We start from the raw sequence: 19,040 nt of genomic DNA, 5'->3' as shown, positions 1-19,040 counted from the left end.
GAGTACTCAACCATTGTGATTTAATTTTATCCTCGTGTGGTAATGAAAAGTGAAAATGATATCAATATTTTCTGTAGTTATTTGTCTTTGATGTAACAATGTATCTATGTATCAACTTTTCATTGGATCTATGTATCTACTCTCTCTCTCACTTCTTCTGTGTCCCTCCTCTCTCCCGCTATTTATTTAACTATATGTATATGTATCTGCTTTTCTTTCAATCTATGTATCTACTTTTCTTTCAGTCTATGTATCTACTTTTCTTTCAATTATGTATCTACTTTTCTTTCAGTCTATGTATCTACTTTTCTTTCAGTCTATGTATCTACTTTCCTTTCACTCTATGTATCTACTTTTCTTTCAATCTATGTACCTACTTTTCTTTCAGTCTATGTATATACCTTTCTTTCAGTCTATGTATATACCTTTCTTTCGATCTATGTATCTACTTTTCTTTCGATCTATGTGCCTACTTTTCTTTCGATCTATGTGCCTACTTTTCTTTCGATCTATGTGCCTACTTTTCTTTCGATCTATGTGCCTACTTTTCTTTCGATCTATGTGCCTACTTTTCTTTCGATCTATGTGCCTACTTTTCTTTCGATCTATGTGCCTACTTTTCTTTCGATCTATGTGCCTACTTTTCTTTCGATCTATGTGCCTACTTTTCTTTCGATCTATGTGCCTACTTTTCTTTCGATCTATGTATCTACTTTTCTTTCGATCTATGTATCTACTTTTCTTTCGATCTATGTATCTACTTTTCTTTCGATCTATGTATCTACTTTTCTTTCGATCTATGTATCTACTTTTCTTTCGATCTATGTATCTATTTTTCTTTCGATCTATGTTAATACTTTTATTTTCATCTGTGTTTCTACTTTTCTTTCAATGTATGCATCAGTCTACTCTGAAAATATTGATAAACACTTTACCTCTCCCTTCAACTGTAGAAGTGTAACAGTAACTTCCACAGCTATTTGCTGAGAGAGAGAGGCAGACAGACAGGGAGAGAGAGTGTGTGTTAGAGAGAGAGGCAAATGGACAGAATAACTGTCAGACAGATAGACAAGCAACATTTTTTTTTGCAATTTCCATATTTTCAACAGCTTTATCATATATCATCAAAAACGAAAAGTTTCCATTTTCTGTATGAGAATGGTTCCATACTCTTTCACTATTATTCTCTATCCACTCCCTTCCGTCACTCAATCTATCTCTCTAAATCTCTCTCTCTCTTCTCCTTCCCTCTCCTTCCTCTATGTCTCCTTGCCCCTAACTGTCCTCCTGCATATAATGCATTATATTTCTCTTATGTCTCAGCATTATCAATTTTCCCTCCCTCTCTCTTTCTCTCTTTCACTTCCTCCTCTTTGCCACTTTGCCTCTTATTTCAACTATACCTCCTCTGCTTAACACCTTTTATTTCTTTTTTCCTTTGTACCTCTCCCTTCAACCTTTTTACATCAGAACATCTTTTAGCTTATAACCTTAAGTCACTTGTTACACATTGATTGAATTATATTATCTTTAATCTATTGATAGAAAATAAAATGAAACTATGACAATGTTTGGCAATTTCTTATTACTGACAGCCAAACAATTTTTGATAATAGGGTTCATTTGAAACATGTAGAAGTATCTTACTGATAAATTAGGAATATTGTATTTGGTTTCAACCATCATTTAGTGTTTTAAATTTATAGTCACTAATGCTTTCAATTTTGCAATCACTGTAATCATTACTGTATAACTGGTACTCCATCAGTTACAACAGTGAGGTTTCAAGTTGATCCAATCAACAGAACAGCCTGCTCGTGAAATTAATGTGCCAGTGGCTGAGCACTCCACAGACACATGTACCTCAATGCAGTTCTCTGGGAGATTCAGCATGACACAGAATGTGATTAGGCTGGCCCTTTGAAATACAGGTACTACTCATTTTTACCTGCTGAGTGGACTGGAGCAATGTGAAAATATAATGACTTGCTCAAGGACACAATGTGTTGCCAGGAATTGAACCCACAACCTTACAATCATGAGCTGAATACTCTAACCATTAAGCCACGTGTCTTCACTGCTGTATATCACAGTTCTAATTATAAATCATGTTCATATCTAAATTAAGTATTATGCAATTGGTTACTAATACATATTATGTTAGCTATAAATCCTGTCATCAATGAATTGGTTTAAGAATGCAGGAATGTAACAAATATCAATAAGATTGAGTTAATTTGTTTAATAAATTTATATTTGAGTTAGTTACTTTTATCAAACTCGTTCTTTTTTCTCTTTTTTAAATTTCACTGCAGTCGGTTCCAGGTATTTGAAAATATGATGCAAGATGCTATAAAGAAAAATACGGAAATAAAAGACGACAAGATTCTTTCATTGGAGAGTAGGTAAGGCACAAGACAAATAATGTTTTACTCATTGATATTTTAAGTGAGATTTTTTTGTTAATCTCTTCTAGAAATGAAATATAATTTTATAAAAATTATGTCTGATATAGTTGTGTACTTCATGGTCTCAATAAAACATTTCTGAATCGACATATTTGCTCCTAATACACTATAATAGTCTTAATAATAATATATGTGCTCACACACATTGGCATATATATATATTTATATATACAATGTATCAATATGCTCTATCTCAACAACTTAAAAAAATATCTGATCTGGATCAAATTTCTCGAGAAATTTAATGATTATGGTGTAGCTCCAGCATGGCTATGGTCTAATGACTGAAACAAGTAAAAGATAAAAGATATGCTAATTGCAAAATTAAGAAAAAGTATATGCTGTATCCTGTTACAGTTAAACTAACTTTAACCTTAAAGATTAAAATTAAACATTAACCAGGTAGGAAGATGAATTTAATTTTGGTATTTTCAAAGTATCTCATTAAGCCTTAAATGTATGACATTATCCCCCCACCCCTGTATAGCATATATTAATCAATACCTTTGCAATAAGTTTAGTTGCCATTTTTAGTTTTACATGCCTATATACATAATGTTACCTTCCAAGTGTGTGCTGTTGGTGTTACAACTGCTATGAATAGGCTGATTAGTTTAGTCTGTGTTGCAAAAGGAAAAGAAAAGCAAGAAACTTTACTTGAAATTGTAATATCCTTATACAACTAAATACAACTATTAGAAATATACATATATATCTTCTTTTCATTCACATCAAGAAAGAAAATGCAGCTCAAATGTTTTTGTTTTGTTTTTAACTTTAAATTTAAGCAATAAATACAAATTTTGCTGATGCAGACCACTATTAGTTCCCTGGATTTTTTAATTATCCAGGTTTGGAGAGAAAGGCCATGCTCTTTGCAATCCCTGCTGGTGAAGCTATTAACATTCTGCTTAAATATTTTGAAAGTTGAATTCTGGCTTTTAGCTATGAGAAAATATTCATATCAATCTTATAACTTAACATCAATTGCAAGTTTAATATTTTTAGTTTGAAATATTTCACAGCAAGCCGTTCTCAAATTTATTTAATTAGGTTAAAATTCCTCACCTCATTCTTCTGCTGTCTGGAGTTTGGTTGTACTAAGTTTTATTACATGTCAAATGTATCCCAAACAATAAAGCAATTTTGCGTGCACACGTCTGCATACACACACATACACAGATCTACTTTACTTTATAAACTAAACTATTATTATTCAAATGTAGTGTTGTCTTTTTGTTTGTTTTTTTTTGTTTTTGGAAGTTATGCTTTATCATCAAACATTTGATACCCCCACACACAGCTTTGCTCTAATTTATTTATATAAATTATTAAAAACTGTTTTGTATTCATTTATCACATGTTTCTGCTCTGTCTCTTTTTATCCCTGGAATATCTTTTGTTGTGTGCATTTGTAAGTGAAAACAATTTATGCATGTACATGTCATTGTTGGCATCCATTTGTGTATGAGTGAAAGCAATTTATGCATGTGTGGATGTCCTTATAGGCCTGAATGTGCATATGTGATTTTGTTTTCGTGTAAAATAAATATCCATTGTCAAAATGACATGTCAATAGTTTCATTTATTCAAGATATAAACAGAATACGTGTCACCTATATGAAGATTCCAGGATGTATTAGACACTAATTGACTAACATTCCCTCCCAAAACTTAACCCACTCATTCTACATTCATTTCACATTGCTTCCTCATTTCCATTGTTATTTCACCCTAGTTTCCCATCATTTTCCCATTTTCTTCTTTATTTAATAAAAAAAATTCATATATTTTGTTCATTATTTTCATTACATGTTTTTCTTTTTGTTGTCACCTAGTATTTACAATTCCCTTGTCTCAATATAGCTAGTATATACTATGTCACCATCACAACACTAATAGATTGCTTATTTACCTTTTTTTTTCACATAAATAGACATATTAACCACCACTACCACACCTGCTGTCAGTTGTTGATGCACTGCTCTATATTTATCATTCGTATTGCAGCTTTCTAAATTAAAATTAATTACAGTTTTGCTACTGACTTGTGTTGATTATCTTTCCATTTTCTTTAGTCAAACCACCCCAACTTCACACTATTGTTTTCTTTTGAACATTTTTTATTTCTATTTCTTGGTTTATGAACCAATCAGTAGTTGACTATTCATAACTTTTTTTTAATCATTTGTATATCTAGACTAGAGGAGTCCAAGAACAGAAACATGAAATTACAAGAAGAACTTCGCTCAGTTAAGAGGGATTGTGAATCACTCAAACAACGACTTGAAGAAGAGTTCCAAGATGGGTACTACTTGTTGTATATTTTTTCCGCATCTGCTTCCTCTCACTGTACTTCTTCAATATATATGTGTGTGTGTGTGTCTACACATGTATATACATATGTATACACACACACACACACACACACACACATATTTACATACTGACATATTTGCATATACACAGATATACTGGTTACATATATCTTCCACATATAATTCCTCCTACTTTACATCCCTAAATATTGTTAATAGACTTTCTTTCATGCATTATCATTTTACACATTTTTTCTTTGTATTATCTTCTTGTTACCAGTATATATCTGTATCAACCTAAGACTGTCTCTTTAATTTCCTTTCTCTCTCATACTTTTATATAAAAATTTGTGTATTTATGCTGTTAGCTATATTTCATGCATGAGATTTTAAGCTGTTAAACTGAGAGTAATAGTAAATTTTCAATAAAAGTTAGGTGGAACTTTTCAAGATACATGCACATGAATGTACAGTCACACATATTATACATAAATATAATTTACATATACAAATATATGTATATAAATGAGTGTGTGTATGTATGCTATGTGTGAGTATATGAATGTATACATGCATATATGTCCAGTTATGTATTTAAAATATTAATGGTTTTATTTTTGAAGGAACATATCATCTGTTGTAAATATCAGTAATCCTACAAGACAGATTTTGGAAATAAAAGACAGAGTGGTTGAGGTTGAACGAGATGTAAGTACTTAAATAACAATCTATATCTTTTTCATTTCTTTCATGCAAAAATAATTTCATCTAAAGACTTATTTTTTATTTCAATGTAATATAGATGTTTAAATATGATCAAAAATAATATATATATTAACAGTACTTGTAGAAATTCCAAGATCATTTTGAAAACTATAAGATAGTTGGAATTTCATAGAGAACCATAAAATAGAGAACTTCTTTTGAAATTATATTTTTTGTGAAGTTTTTGATATTTCAAGTGGTGTCAAGTCCACATAGATATTACTGAATGTACTGCCTTTGAGAACATTTTCAAAAGTATGTATTTCTTATACATATATCACCTCTTTTCCCTTGAGAGTTGTTTTCTACTATTTTTATTTTTGTTAAAAAGTAAGCCTTCATAACTGTGCTCAGAAATCACACACAAACTATTGATAATATTCCACTATTTTTATGCTTCCTTATTTTCATAGAGAAAAGTATATATAGCTGGATTTGAACCCACAATCCCCATTTAATGAAGTACAATAGTTGCATCACTAAGCTATGGCTTCTAAAATATATATAATAATAATACACACACACAACACATATGCATACATAGTGTATTAATAAATTTTACTTCATAATTGTTAGTGAAGTTGTGTGAAAGAATATGCTATTGTGTCTATCTGCTATGTAAGCATGTTTTTATACCATTGTTGTATAAAATATTCGTGAATTTAAAATGTAAACTTGAATGCCTTTAAGTTTCTTAATCTTTTACTGGATTCTTAAAATTAGTATTCTCTCCCTAAAATATGTGTGTGTGTATATATATATATATATGCACACACACACACACACACATATACACAAATTTTGGTACAGTTTACTTTTCTAATGTAAAACTCTAATTTTGTATTCAGTTCAAACTTAACAGATTAAGAAAAAGATATCTTCCATGAAATTATATAATTTTTCTAAAGACCTTTTTCATACTATTTTGTTGCAGAATGCTACATTGCTGGCTGAAAATAAAAACCTTAAGCGCCAACTAGAAGTAATAGATCAACAAATAGCTAAAAAGGATAATGATTACCACAAGCTTCAATATCAGTTAAGTACACTTCATGAACAAAATAACACCAGCCATTCACAGCATGCAAAGATTGAAGTAGAGAACAAAACCTTACAGACACAGTGCACATCACTGCAAGCACAGAACTCCTCATTGCAATCTCAGCTGAACAATGCAGATCTAGAGAATGAGAGAAATTTGCAGCGTATTGAAGAACTACAAAACAAATATGACTCTTTAGTTTCTGCACATGAATCTTTGCAAAAGCTCCATGATGATCTTACCACTGAATATGAGTCCCTTATTTCTGAGCATGGGTCTCTGAAAACCACACATAAATCAAGTTGTGGTGAAATGAAAGACCTACAAGATCAACTATCTATTTTACTTCGAGGCAAGAATGATATCACTAAGCTGCGCGAAATGCTTGAGAAAGAGAGGGAACAGTTGAAAGTAGAGTCCAAGTCACTGAGTAACCTGCAAATTGATTATAATCAAATGAGGAACAAATATGATAATTTGCACACAGCATATAAGCGTTTGGAAAAGGAGCATCAAGATCTTGGAGTGGAGTACAAGAGAATAAAAACTGAATATAATGATTTGCAACTCCGTTACACTGAACTTCAAGGAGATGCTGCAGAAAGCAGGGAGCAGCTCAGCAATACCGATCTTGAGATGACAAAACTAGCCACTCGTTGTGAAGTAAGTAAAAGCTACATTTATTTCATACTAGCAGTATCGCCCGGCGTTGCTCAGGTTTGTAAGGGAAATAACATAAGCATTTTTAGAGAGTTATAGCCAAAAAATGGAAAAAAATTATGGTAAATTTTTTTTGAGAGTTAAAAAGGTGGAGTTGCGACCCCTAGACGGTCTGTGGTTTGGGTTTCGGATTCTCGACCCCATGTCGAATTTATCGATTTTTTCAGAACTGGAGGAACTTTTCAAAATTTCGCTGCGTAGTTTGAATTATGACATTGGGCTATGTGTGTGTCAAGTTTCATCAGAATCGGTTGAAAGCCGTGGTCAGAGTGAGGGTACGAGAAAACAGACACACAGAAACACACACAGACAAACTGCCGTTTATATAGAGAGAGATTTGAAGCAGTTTATATTACAGTTTGCATAAACTTTTCCCAATTTCCTTCCTGTTCTTCAAATCAAGTTTGCAACTTTATAATCAATCCAATTCCATGGCCATTAACTATGCTATTACTTGCTGTCTTTTCTTCTAACTATAATTCTTGTGATCAATAGGTTAACCACTTCCAGACATAACTGTTGGAAGCACTTTGTGAGGGCTACCACATTCCCTAACCTTGCAGTAGCACTGCCATCACCACATTCCTCTGCCTAGCTGAATTCATCCTTGAACTGAATTGTTTGCCTTTCTCCCCCCCCCCCCCATTCCTAATTTATCTACTCAGTACCATCAGAAAATATCACTCCCATTTATTACACTTTTAAACTATTAGATATAAAACTATTCTAAATTGTAAATTTATGTTAAGAATAAACCAACATTATGCAGTCTACAGCTGATAGCAGTACTGTTATATGGTCATTACATATATCAACATAAATGAATTGAAAACAAATGTATAAAAGTATATATACATATTATATAAATGTAAAAGAAAAATATATCTAAAGAATATACACAGCATATAAAAGAATGTTGATCCAGCTATTTCAAGTGATTTCATTGCAAAGAAAATATAAGGGTCTGAAGCAGCTTTTTTTCTCCTACCTTTACTTTTTTTACATCAATATTTGAAAGCACATTTTATACCCTAACAAAAAATGCAAATTTATAAAAGTCATCTTCCTGACTATTTTTAGTTTTAATCAACAAAAGTCAAATTGTTTCATTATCAGTAATCTCTTGTACATTATTTTTTTATGCTAACATGGATTGTCTGTCTTAAAGACTGTATTCCTCCCTCAATCTTATGTACTTTATCATGGTTTATGGCTAGAATTTTTACAGCTGGATGTCTTTCCTATTAACAACCACTTTGATGGAGGCTGCTGAGTTGTTATATTGGAATACTAGCACTAAAAACTGGGTTATCAATTCAGACTTTTCCATTCCATATTGGCTCAAATGCTGGAATTAAAATAAAAGAAGGTCCAATGTATTTATTTTATACACCATGGGATATTTTTCTTTTCTTTTTTTTTGTTTTCTTGAAATCTCTGACTTGAGGATTGATGTAGTTCTTTTACCCTTTTGTTACAATATTTCAACTGAAATAAACTGCCTTTGTTTCAGTTAATTTTGAAAATCATGAAGAATTTAGTAAAATATATTTACCATTATTTAGTTGGTGTTTGAAACATAAACCAACAAGAAGTTATGATGGAAGATTTTAATTCAGAGTCTCTAAAATAGAAAATTTGTATCATAGATATTAGATGGGTTGGTATCAAAAGGGATAGATTACCTTGGCTAGACATTGCTCACTGCTACTTTCTATCAAATCTAAAAGAAAAATAAACCACCACCACCACTATTCCACTGCTGAATGATAAGCATTTTGAAGAACACAAAGCTGTGGAATAGTTACTTCAAATGTTTATGAAAATAGCAGAACAATGTTTAACATGAAAAATTTTCTTTTCAAACACTTTTCTGAATGCTAAGTGATAATCTAACCAGATATTAACATTTTTTTAAAAACTATTTTTGTTCAGGCAATCGATCAAATGAATCAAAAGATGGAAGAAGAAAATAACCAACTGCTGTATCAGATGAAAACTTTGATAAACCAAAATCAAGAGCTTCTCAGTGAAGCTCTCAACAGTAAAGACCAGCATGCAGAGACTGCAAAAGCTTATCAGTAAGTATCTATTTTTGTACTTGTGCATTTCAAATCACCTAACTACACATCATTATTTATTTCACTCAATAATCCAGTACTAAGTTATTCTCTACTTTTTTAAACTTACTCCATTGTGCTCTGCAAATAGAGGCTTAGAAGTTTGCTTGAGGCACTGTACATACAATACTTGTAATTGTTGCCATCAACATACTATTTTAGTCCACATACTTACAAACCACTATTTACCTTTCTGAGAGCAAATAGTGGCTGATAAGTGTATAGCAGTTACATGAAATATCTGGTTTAAAGCTTAATTATATAAAAACAATACAGATAAGAAATAATTTGAATGGATATGGCTCAAGGGCTGATACATATAGTGAACAAGTTTTGAAGAACCAACAATCCATTTTATAAGGTGTACAAGAGAGAGAAATCAAAGAGAGAGAAGTAAGGAATTCAGTTAAAGACAACAGTCAAGTCAGTTGGTTAGATGATGAATCCAATGTAGGGAGCTGGAGATGGAAGCTGCACTCTGTAATCTCTATAATGAAGAGTAGAGTTGGGAAAGTTGTTAGTCAACAATTATACCTAGGGCTAAAATATTTCTTAACTGGAAAATAAGTACAGGCATGGTTGTTTGGTTAATTTCACTTGGTACCCCTGTAGTTCCAGGTTGGCTTCACTGCATGGTATTCTAACAGATCTTCTACCATAACTTCAGGTCAACCAGTTTCTTGTGAGTGAAATTTGGTGGTCATAAACTGAGCAAAAGCCTGTCAGAAATTCTGTTTTGTGTTTTATTGTTTGGTCTGGAGGAAAGAATTATGCCTATAACAGGGACTGTGCCCATGACATGGGCTGTTTTCTCTTATATGTCCTTGACAAAGTACAACTCATTCTAGACTAGTGAGAAATGAGGTTAATGTCTATTTTTAAACAGTTGTAAGTTGACAGCTGCAAGTAAATCTAGAGTGCCAACATTCTAGGGAGTATACCCCAGTTTGTGTAGCACTTAACCAGTAATTGGTGCATTGGAAGCATGTAACCAACAATGCAATTAACTATTACAATATAAAATAAAGGCAACAGATTTAATACAGCTTTAAAAATTTCAAGAATCTACAGCTATATAATGAGATCAGATGGTGCTTTGTATAGACAGTAGGAGGATGAAGGAAAGGGTGTGTAACTGAGTGACTTAAGGTGAAATGCAGTATCTGTTCCATGCATATATGATGTGGGAGGGCATATTTATATATATATATATATATTATATATATAATATATATATATATATATAACACATAAACTGAAGATTAAAAGGCCAAAGGTCAAATTTTGCAAGTTTTTAACATGGGGTACTGATATAGTTGTAATAAAGCATTCATCTAACTCTTTACTCTCTGTGCTGCTTCCGCTGCCCTAAGAAAAATTAGTCTCTTAAGATTTAATTTCTAGAATCAAAAAGTAATTTTACTGCTACTTATTTTCCAAATTTCATGTGAATGAGAAGTAAAATGAACTCCTAGGTAATATTATTATAGTTCAAAATCATATCAAATAAGCAATTATATAATATTAAAATGGATGTTAGCACACTTGAAGTGTTCATCCAAGAAATTTTAATTAAAGGTAATGAGAACTGTATAATATTGAGTCTGTTAAGAATTTCTTTTGTACTTATTTTATTAGATCCAGTAGATTAAAAGTAATACTGACTCTGGAAGAATTTGTACTCATAACAGTAAAGCAATAAACTTTAAATATTATTAAATATCTAGTTTAGCTCACACAACATCACCACTCTTTCCAAACCCTAGTAATGCTTGCTAATTAATGTTTCTAATTACAGAGAGAAATTTGCTGATTTGCGCCGGCAGAAAGAGAGACTAGAAGAGAAAATAATGGAACATTATAAGATGCGCCTAGAATCTCCCAAAAAGTAAACCTTTATTATTTTATTCTTTTATCCAATTTGGTCATTTGATTGCAGCCATGCTGGAGCACCACCTTTAGTCAAACAAATCGACCCCAGGACTTAATCTTTGTAAGCCTTGTACTTATTCTGTCGGTCACTTTTGCCAAACCATTAAGTTACGGGGGCCGTAAACACACCAACATCAGTTTCCAAGTGATGGTTGGGGGATAATCACATGCACAAACATACACACACACACACACATACATATACATACACAAAGGGCTTCTTTCAGTTTCCATCTACCAAATCCACCACACAGTGGGACTGAACTCAGAATCATGTCGTTGGTAAGCAAGCTACTTACCACACAGCCACTCCTGCACCTTATATATATATATATTATATATATATATATATATTTATATTATATATTATATCTTTTCATTAATATTTTATATGTATATATAGGGTGTTTCAAAAAATTTGATCTCATTTGAGATGTAACTATCACAGAAACTACATAGCCAAAGCAATGAAACTAAACATGTTTAATGTTGAGCAACATAAGATTTATTTCTCCAAATTTGAATGAGAAATTCAAAGGTATGTGGATTCCATGAAGGATTTCACAAATGTTCAATATGTGCACTGCCAGAGACACAGCACACATCAAGTCAGTTGTCCAGCTCCACCCAAACACACTGCAGCATGTCTTGGGCAACAGTCTCCAGTGCGGTAGTGATTCTCTGCTCAATTCCTCTAGGTTTGCAGGAAGAGGGGGAACATAGACTAAGCCCTTCACATAGCCCCAGAGAAAAAAACGCAAGGTGTCAGGTGAGGTGAACATGGCGGCCATTTCAACAGCACATTGTCTTCATCACCTGTACAGCCGATCCATCTTCCTCGAAAATTGTCATTGAGATAAGCCTGCACAGTGAGGCTCCAGTGAGATGGAGCCCCGTCCTGTTGAAAAATGAAGTCTTCATGTTCATTTGCAATGAGTTCATCTGTTAGCTAGTTCTGAAGCATTTGCACAGTCATATTTCCCTCAAAGAAAAATGGGCCATGAAGATGCTTCTTGGAGATGGCACAGAACACGTTCACCTTTGGTGAGTCCTTCTCATGTTCAACTGTGGTATGGGGATTTTCTTTGCCCCAAATGCAAACATTATGCTGATTGATTTTTGCCATTCGTATGAAATGTGGCCTCATTGAACTCAACTTCTTCGTGTATATCAACACAGAATTGTTTGCATTTTTGCTTGTCATCAGACGTTATGCCCTGAACAAGCTGCAGCTTGTAGGGTTTCGTTAGCAAGTGTTTCCTCAGGATGAACCAAACTATCGTTAGAGGAATCTGTGTTTCCAGACTTATTCTTCTTATGGACTTCTTGGGGTCGAAAAAGTGGGTTGAATTCCAATCAAAATGGATTGTGGAAAAAAAAAACAAGGGGCTGATCAATAGGGATCGTGTATCACAGAAATGTCAATGTAAAAAGGGAGAACAGATTAGGTTTATCCGTGGAAGGAAAAGCCTGTCATGCAAAAAAACATATTACAGTAAGTGGCTCTCTTTTTTCCTTTCTTTTTTTGGGTACTTAGGATTATGTTCAAGATGGATGGATGGATAGTCAGACAGATGGGTAGAGGAAAAGAGAGAGAGAAGGGGTATCCACCTTCCTATTCACCATTCATTCATTTTTTAATTATTTTTTCCTTTGGAATGGATTTAAGGATGGTGACCACTTGAAAAACAAACAGGTGTGGTTTGGTCATAACTGAAAGTCTTTTTGCTTTCTACCTCTCTTTTTTCGTTTTTCCCATCTTTTCTTCTTTTCTTTTTCCTCCTTTCTTTGTCTCCTCTTTGAGTTATATTAAAAATATACCCCTTCTAAACATTCATTTTTGGAGGGAATTTTTTGATAAAGTGTAGTTCTGCATGAAAATACATTAGTATAATATTTGCAAATTAACAATTCGAAAAATCAAACAGTAAATAAAATAAAATGTGTGTATATATACACACACACACACACACACACACACACACACATACATACATACATATATATATATACGTAAAGCTAGAACATCAGAATGCTACACATATATATATCTGAACATTTGTAGAGATGAGCCACATTTGGAATAAAGAATTCAAATTCTCCACTCTACCTTCAAACATTCAATTTTAGGGAGGATTCCTTGATGAAGTATGTGGGGTGGGGGGATAAGTCCATGTTTATATTGTGTAACTTTAATCACGCCTCTTTCAATTCCATGATTTTGCATTAGAGAACATTAGTATAACACTTACAAAATGTAATGTCTCTGCTTTTCTTTCAAACATTCAACTTTGGAGAAAATTTTTTGATGAAATGTAGTTCCATTGCTTTTTGGTATTGCAGATTGTCCTGTGCACATTTGTAAAAGGGAAAAAATCTGAATTTTCCATCGCCGCATATTTCCAGATGCTTACTTAATGGAATTTTGCGTAATTCTTCTTGCTGGATATATTGCCTGTGGATTCTTGCACATTGGCAGAGGGAATTATTTGTTTCACCATAAGCACTAATAATGAAGAAATAAAAGGATTTTTTCCCAAAATTCTGACGACTTTTTTTCTCAATATATATATATTATATATATATATATATATATATATAATATATATATATATATATATATAGCACTCAGTCCACTCTACAGGGTGGTTGGTGTTAGGAAGGGCATCCAGCCATAAAAACCATGCCAAAACAGACAGTAGCCTGGTGTAGTCTTCTACCTGGCCACATCCTGTCAAACTGTCCAACCCATGCCGGCATGGAAGACAGATGTTAAATGATGATGATATAGTGTTACTGGTTAGGAACCATTTTGATATTTTCAGGAATTTGTAGTGTTAATGATAATTATAGGTTAATGTACAATTTCTCTCTACATGATTAATATTGGTGGTGGTGCTGGTTGTGGTAACTTGTTAAATATTATCATTTAGTGTTTTATAAACAAAAGGATACACAAATGCAAATGTTAAGATAAATAATGTTTTTTGTATCATTTAATTTCTCAGTAAATTGTTTCTTGAATAGATAAAATATTGATATTTGTGTATGTGTGTGCCCAATAGTGAATTAATTTTAATATCTTATTGCTTATATCTTTCATTGAAGACGCAGCCTGGGAGCCACTCTAGTACGGAAAGCAAGAGGTATTATAACACGGGTAAGTAGCATTTTGTACTTCAAAGGGAATAAAAGATTGTGAAGAGTAGTGTAATTATTAATCTCAAAGTTTTACTATTAAATTAACTTTTTTGAGAAAAGTGAAGAATTATGGTAAAAAGAAGAACCATTATATCAAACATTAATGGAATCTATCTCACTGGTCTAGAAAGGCCTGTGAAAGCCAGGAGTGCTGCCTCTTCCTCAGACACAGTGAGTAAAAAAAATTTGATGCTGAAGTTCAATATCCAAAAACTTTTTATCTTCTGGGGGACAGGGATAAATGCCTGTTAATATTGTATTTCAGTTGTATGTATTTCTTAACTATTAAATTCATACTCAAATACCTATTTCTGAAAGATGCAGTTATGAAGTCCTAATGAAATAATTCTATTTAATATAGAACCATAAAAAAACCTGTAATACAGCACATGTCAGAAAAGAAAAACAAGTGTTTCTGTTGTGTTGATATAGAGATAGAATAATGTATAAATCTAGAGATTAGTGTTAGTAAAAGTGTCCTTGGTCAGACTTTAAAATGTGGGTTTGACTACTAGATAGCATTTTATCTCTGAGACATTACCTTAAGCAGTAGGGACATTTTGTAAAATATTTTGTAACTCAACAGAAAACTTGTTTTGATGTAATTTTAGATGCATTGAGTACAGTGTTTTCAAGAGATCAATAAATGAGATATATTACTGATATTCTTAATACGAAGAAACCACTTCATTAAAGTAAATTTTAAAGTTAAATTTACTTGTTTTATTTTAAATTTCATTTATCTTTAATCAACTTAAATATTTCAATTGTTCTTTACTTAGGTCCATCGAACAAAAAGCAAGACAAATTTAACCAATTCTGAAAGTCCTGATAACTCATCTGTTGGTTCAGGATCCTGTGGAGAAGCAGCTGATGCTGATAGTAATAGTGGGCGAAGAATTAGTAAGTGACATTATTTGTCTTAACTGAGAAAGAATTTTAATTTTTTTCCTTTTTTTTTTCCATAAACCTCTTATCAATTTACATCATTTTGATACTGAAAACATCCAACCAATCTCACAGCAAATGTGGACTTTGTACAGAAGGCAAAGAGTTAATAAATACTTCAATGTCTAATTCTATGCCTCTTGTATCTATGATCAAATCTACATAAACTACTATTGGTAAAATAAAGGATAGTAATTATATTAGATTTAATTCAGTAAAAAATATCACTTTCCCAAATTTTAGTGCCAAGGAAATTAGATAGCTAATATGCTAGTCAAAAGTTGCGGCTTAAAATCCTAGATATTTCTAATAAATTAGTGGGGTCACCTTAGTTGCTCAATCACTTGAGTATGTAAAGAAAAATAATGATTGAACAAACACTCAGATAATTTGTGGATTAAAAAAATATCTTGGAAATTTTGCTTAAAATTATAGATTTATCTAAATTCTTTCATTTTATTTGGTCGTTCTATGTTCTTATTTTAAAATTTAAGTATTCAAAAAATTTTAAATTATTTATTTCAGAATTGATATTGTTGGAAAACATTACTGGCTAATCAATATTTTACAATAACTAAAGCAAAAATTCTTTTAAGAAATTAATTATTTTGATACATTTATTTTCTGTTTTCAACTGTTTATATACTCTTAAAGAAATAATTCTGTAGGTTTCATAATGTTACTCTAAGAATATAGAAATGTTACTTTAAAACCATTAAAAGAATGAACAACTTTAGCCTCTTCAACCTCAGGACCATCATCATCTGACCCTAAGAGCTCTTTAATATAGAATGGAACTCATGTAACATGTTATATCTTATATTTATTTGTCGATGTTACTTAGTTATTAATGCTAAACCAGAGACAAAGCTAAACATACATTTTGTGTGAATTGTTGCTAGATAAAGGTTGGCCATTGCTACTTTATAGATCGTTTGTTTCTGTGCCTACTCTTAGCATTTTCTTGATATTTTGTTGAAATTTAAGGTGGCGAGCTGGCAGAAACATTAGCATGCCGGGTGAAATGCTTAGCAGTATTTCATCTGTCTTTATGTTCTGAGTTCAAATTCCGCCAAGGTTCACTTTGCCTTTCATCCTTTTGGGGGTCGATAAATTGAGTACCAGTTGCCTACTGGGGTTGGTCTAATAGACTGGTTCCCTCCCCAAAAATTTTGGGCCTTGTGCCTAGAGTAGAAAAGAATTTTGTTGAAATTTAAATTTGTTGTTGTTTCTATTATATATTTTTCTAATTGTTAAATTCATATTATTGCATGCATTAATTGTTGCATTATCATTTGTTTTAGATTGACAATAGTGTTTACATTGCTTCTTTATTTGTTGTCAGCTACACTTGCTTGCTATGCATCACTTCTCCACTTGCCTTTCTATATAAATGTATAAACCTTTTCAGACACATTCCACAAAACTTTTTATAAGGACCTGTTTGCATGTATAATCTACTATTAAGTGTGATATAAAATTAGATTTTCTCTACAACAAATTTTAAAAGTAACGTAGCCAAAGAAAGACGAAGTGAAGAAACTAGTAACAGTAAACAGTCACCTAATTAAACAACACACTCATATTTATAGTTTTGTTAAATTTGTTATATTACAATATTTTTCCTAATCTAAATGTAACTGAAATTACTCAAATGCTGAAAAATATTTGAATATTTAATTATATTTTCATAATTTATGTTTTTATGTATCTTTTATTTTGTGATTAAGGATAAAAAAAGGCTGTGGTTTTATATTAATTTAACTTCAAAAATTTTTATTGCTGGATAGACTGTACATATGATCCAAAGGGTCAGCATTGTTGACACTCTGTATTATGTTGATTCTGCCTGAGGGTTTCACTCAGTGTACAAGTGTCTGTAGTATACTCAACCAAGTATTTCAACTAAAATGTTCATTATAACCACTTGAGACCCATTGACTTCCTTTTATTTTCATATATGTACATCCATATTCTTTTACTGGTTTCAGTCATTGGACTGCTACACTTTTAGGGCATCTCCTATATTACTTATTTCAGTCTGCTACTTTTTATATTCTGCTGATTGACTGAGTTACCATTTTGATGCAACGCCAGTCTTGATTTAGCTAGCAGTGTTGTGTCACACAAACACACGCGCGCGCACATACCCCTCCCCCCACCCACACACACACACAACTCCTGAACATTTTCTATCTTTCAAATTTTCACTCACAAAGTATTGGTCAACCTATGAATATAGTAAAAGATACTTGCCTGGTTACCATACAGTGGAAATGAACTCAAAACCAAATTTTGTGAAGAAAATTTTTTAACCACACTTCCAAGCCTACCTCAACAACACACACATATGTATATTCACACATAAAAATTCACACATACATGCATGCATATACACACATACTGTATACAAGGTGCGTAAAATATTTGAGGACAGATTTATGTTTATACAAAAAGAGATATATAATAACAGATAATAGCTTTATTTATCAAAAAATGCTATGAGGATCAAAATGAACCTCCTTTACTGTAATGCTATTCAATAAAGCCACCTTCAGCTTCAACAACTGCTTCTGTATGAGATCTAAATCATCTACATGCTCAAATCATGTAGTCCTGGTTCATTTTGGACATTACTCTGACTATGGCAGCTTTCATAAAATCTTTGGTACTATGGGCGTGTTCATTGACCTCTCTCTCAACAACGCTCCACATGTAATAGTCCAATGGATTGAGATGTGGGGAATTAGGGGGCTAAATGTTAGGGGTTATGTGATCATGAAAGTTTTCAGCCATCCATTCCTGTATCACTAGAGCTATGTGTGATAGTGCAGAGTCTTACTGAAACACATATGGCCTTCCATTGCATACACTGTCTATCCAGGGCTTAACAATTATTTCCAGGACCTCAATGTAGGCAGCAGAGTTAACTATAAGGCCTTGTGGAAAGAAGTAAGTAGGCATCACCCCTAAAACCATGACAGTTGCAGGAAATTTTGTATGCATAACACATGGAACTTTAGAATGGTCTGCACCTAACCATCTGTCATTTCTTCTGTTAACTTTTAGATCTTGAACAAAGTTTTTCTTGTTTGAGAAAAACCAAATCAAATCTTCTGCTGGATTTTTCAGTTTCTTTAAAAGCCTTTTAGATCTGATGTACTGATTTTCTTTTGCTTTTTCTGACAAATTGACCTTTCCTCATCATACATACTTATATCTGATGTCTTCGTGAACAACATTTCTGACTGTTCCTTCTGACAAATGGAGATCTTTTACAATTGACCTCATGGACTTTCTGGGATTGTAATCAATGGTCTGTTGAACTTGCTGGATAAATTCAGGTGTTCTGATGATTTCAGAGTGTTTAGAATGGTTTTTATTGTAGAACATATATACATATGTATATAAATATAAATATACATAAATATCAATATAAATATATATATATAAATATAAATGTCAATTTAAATATAAATAAATAATATATAGATATAAATAGAATGTCAATTTAAAAGCAGATATA

General features: G+C 32.2%; 1 protein-coding gene across 13 annotated transcripts in view; it reads left to right on the top strand.

Annotated features, from left to right (window-relative positions):
• Positions 1-19,040, top strand: part of LOC115217556 (girdin) — a 180,609-nt gene that overhangs the window by 131,919 nt on the left and 29,650 nt on the right. For all 13 annotated transcript variants that reach the window (XM_036507587.1, XM_036507585.1, XM_036507583.1 and 10 more), the window contains 8 exons: positions 2,316-2,405; positions 4,669-4,776; positions 5,410-5,494; positions 6,486-7,256; positions 9,249-9,394; positions 11,232-11,321; positions 14,474-14,525; positions 15,349-15,469. In XM_036507587.1, the coding sequence (XP_036363480.1) occupies positions 2,316-2,405; positions 4,669-4,776; positions 5,410-5,494; positions 6,486-7,256; positions 9,249-9,394; positions 11,232-11,321; positions 14,474-14,525; positions 15,349-15,469 (1,463 nt within the window). The remainder of the gene's footprint in view (positions 1-2,315; positions 2,406-4,668; positions 4,777-5,409; positions 5,495-6,485; positions 7,257-9,248; positions 9,395-11,231; positions 11,322-14,473; positions 14,526-15,348; positions 15,470-19,040) is intronic.

The sequence above is a fragment of the Octopus sinensis genome, linkage group LG11, assembly GCF_006345805.1.
Source record: "Octopus sinensis linkage group LG11, ASM634580v1, whole genome shotgun sequence".
NCBI lineage: Eukaryota > Metazoa > Mollusca > Cephalopoda > Octopoda > Octopodidae > Octopus > Octopus sinensis.
The sequence above is the reverse complement of the archived record's forward strand: the minus strand, read 5'-3'. Positions and strand labels throughout refer to the sequence as shown.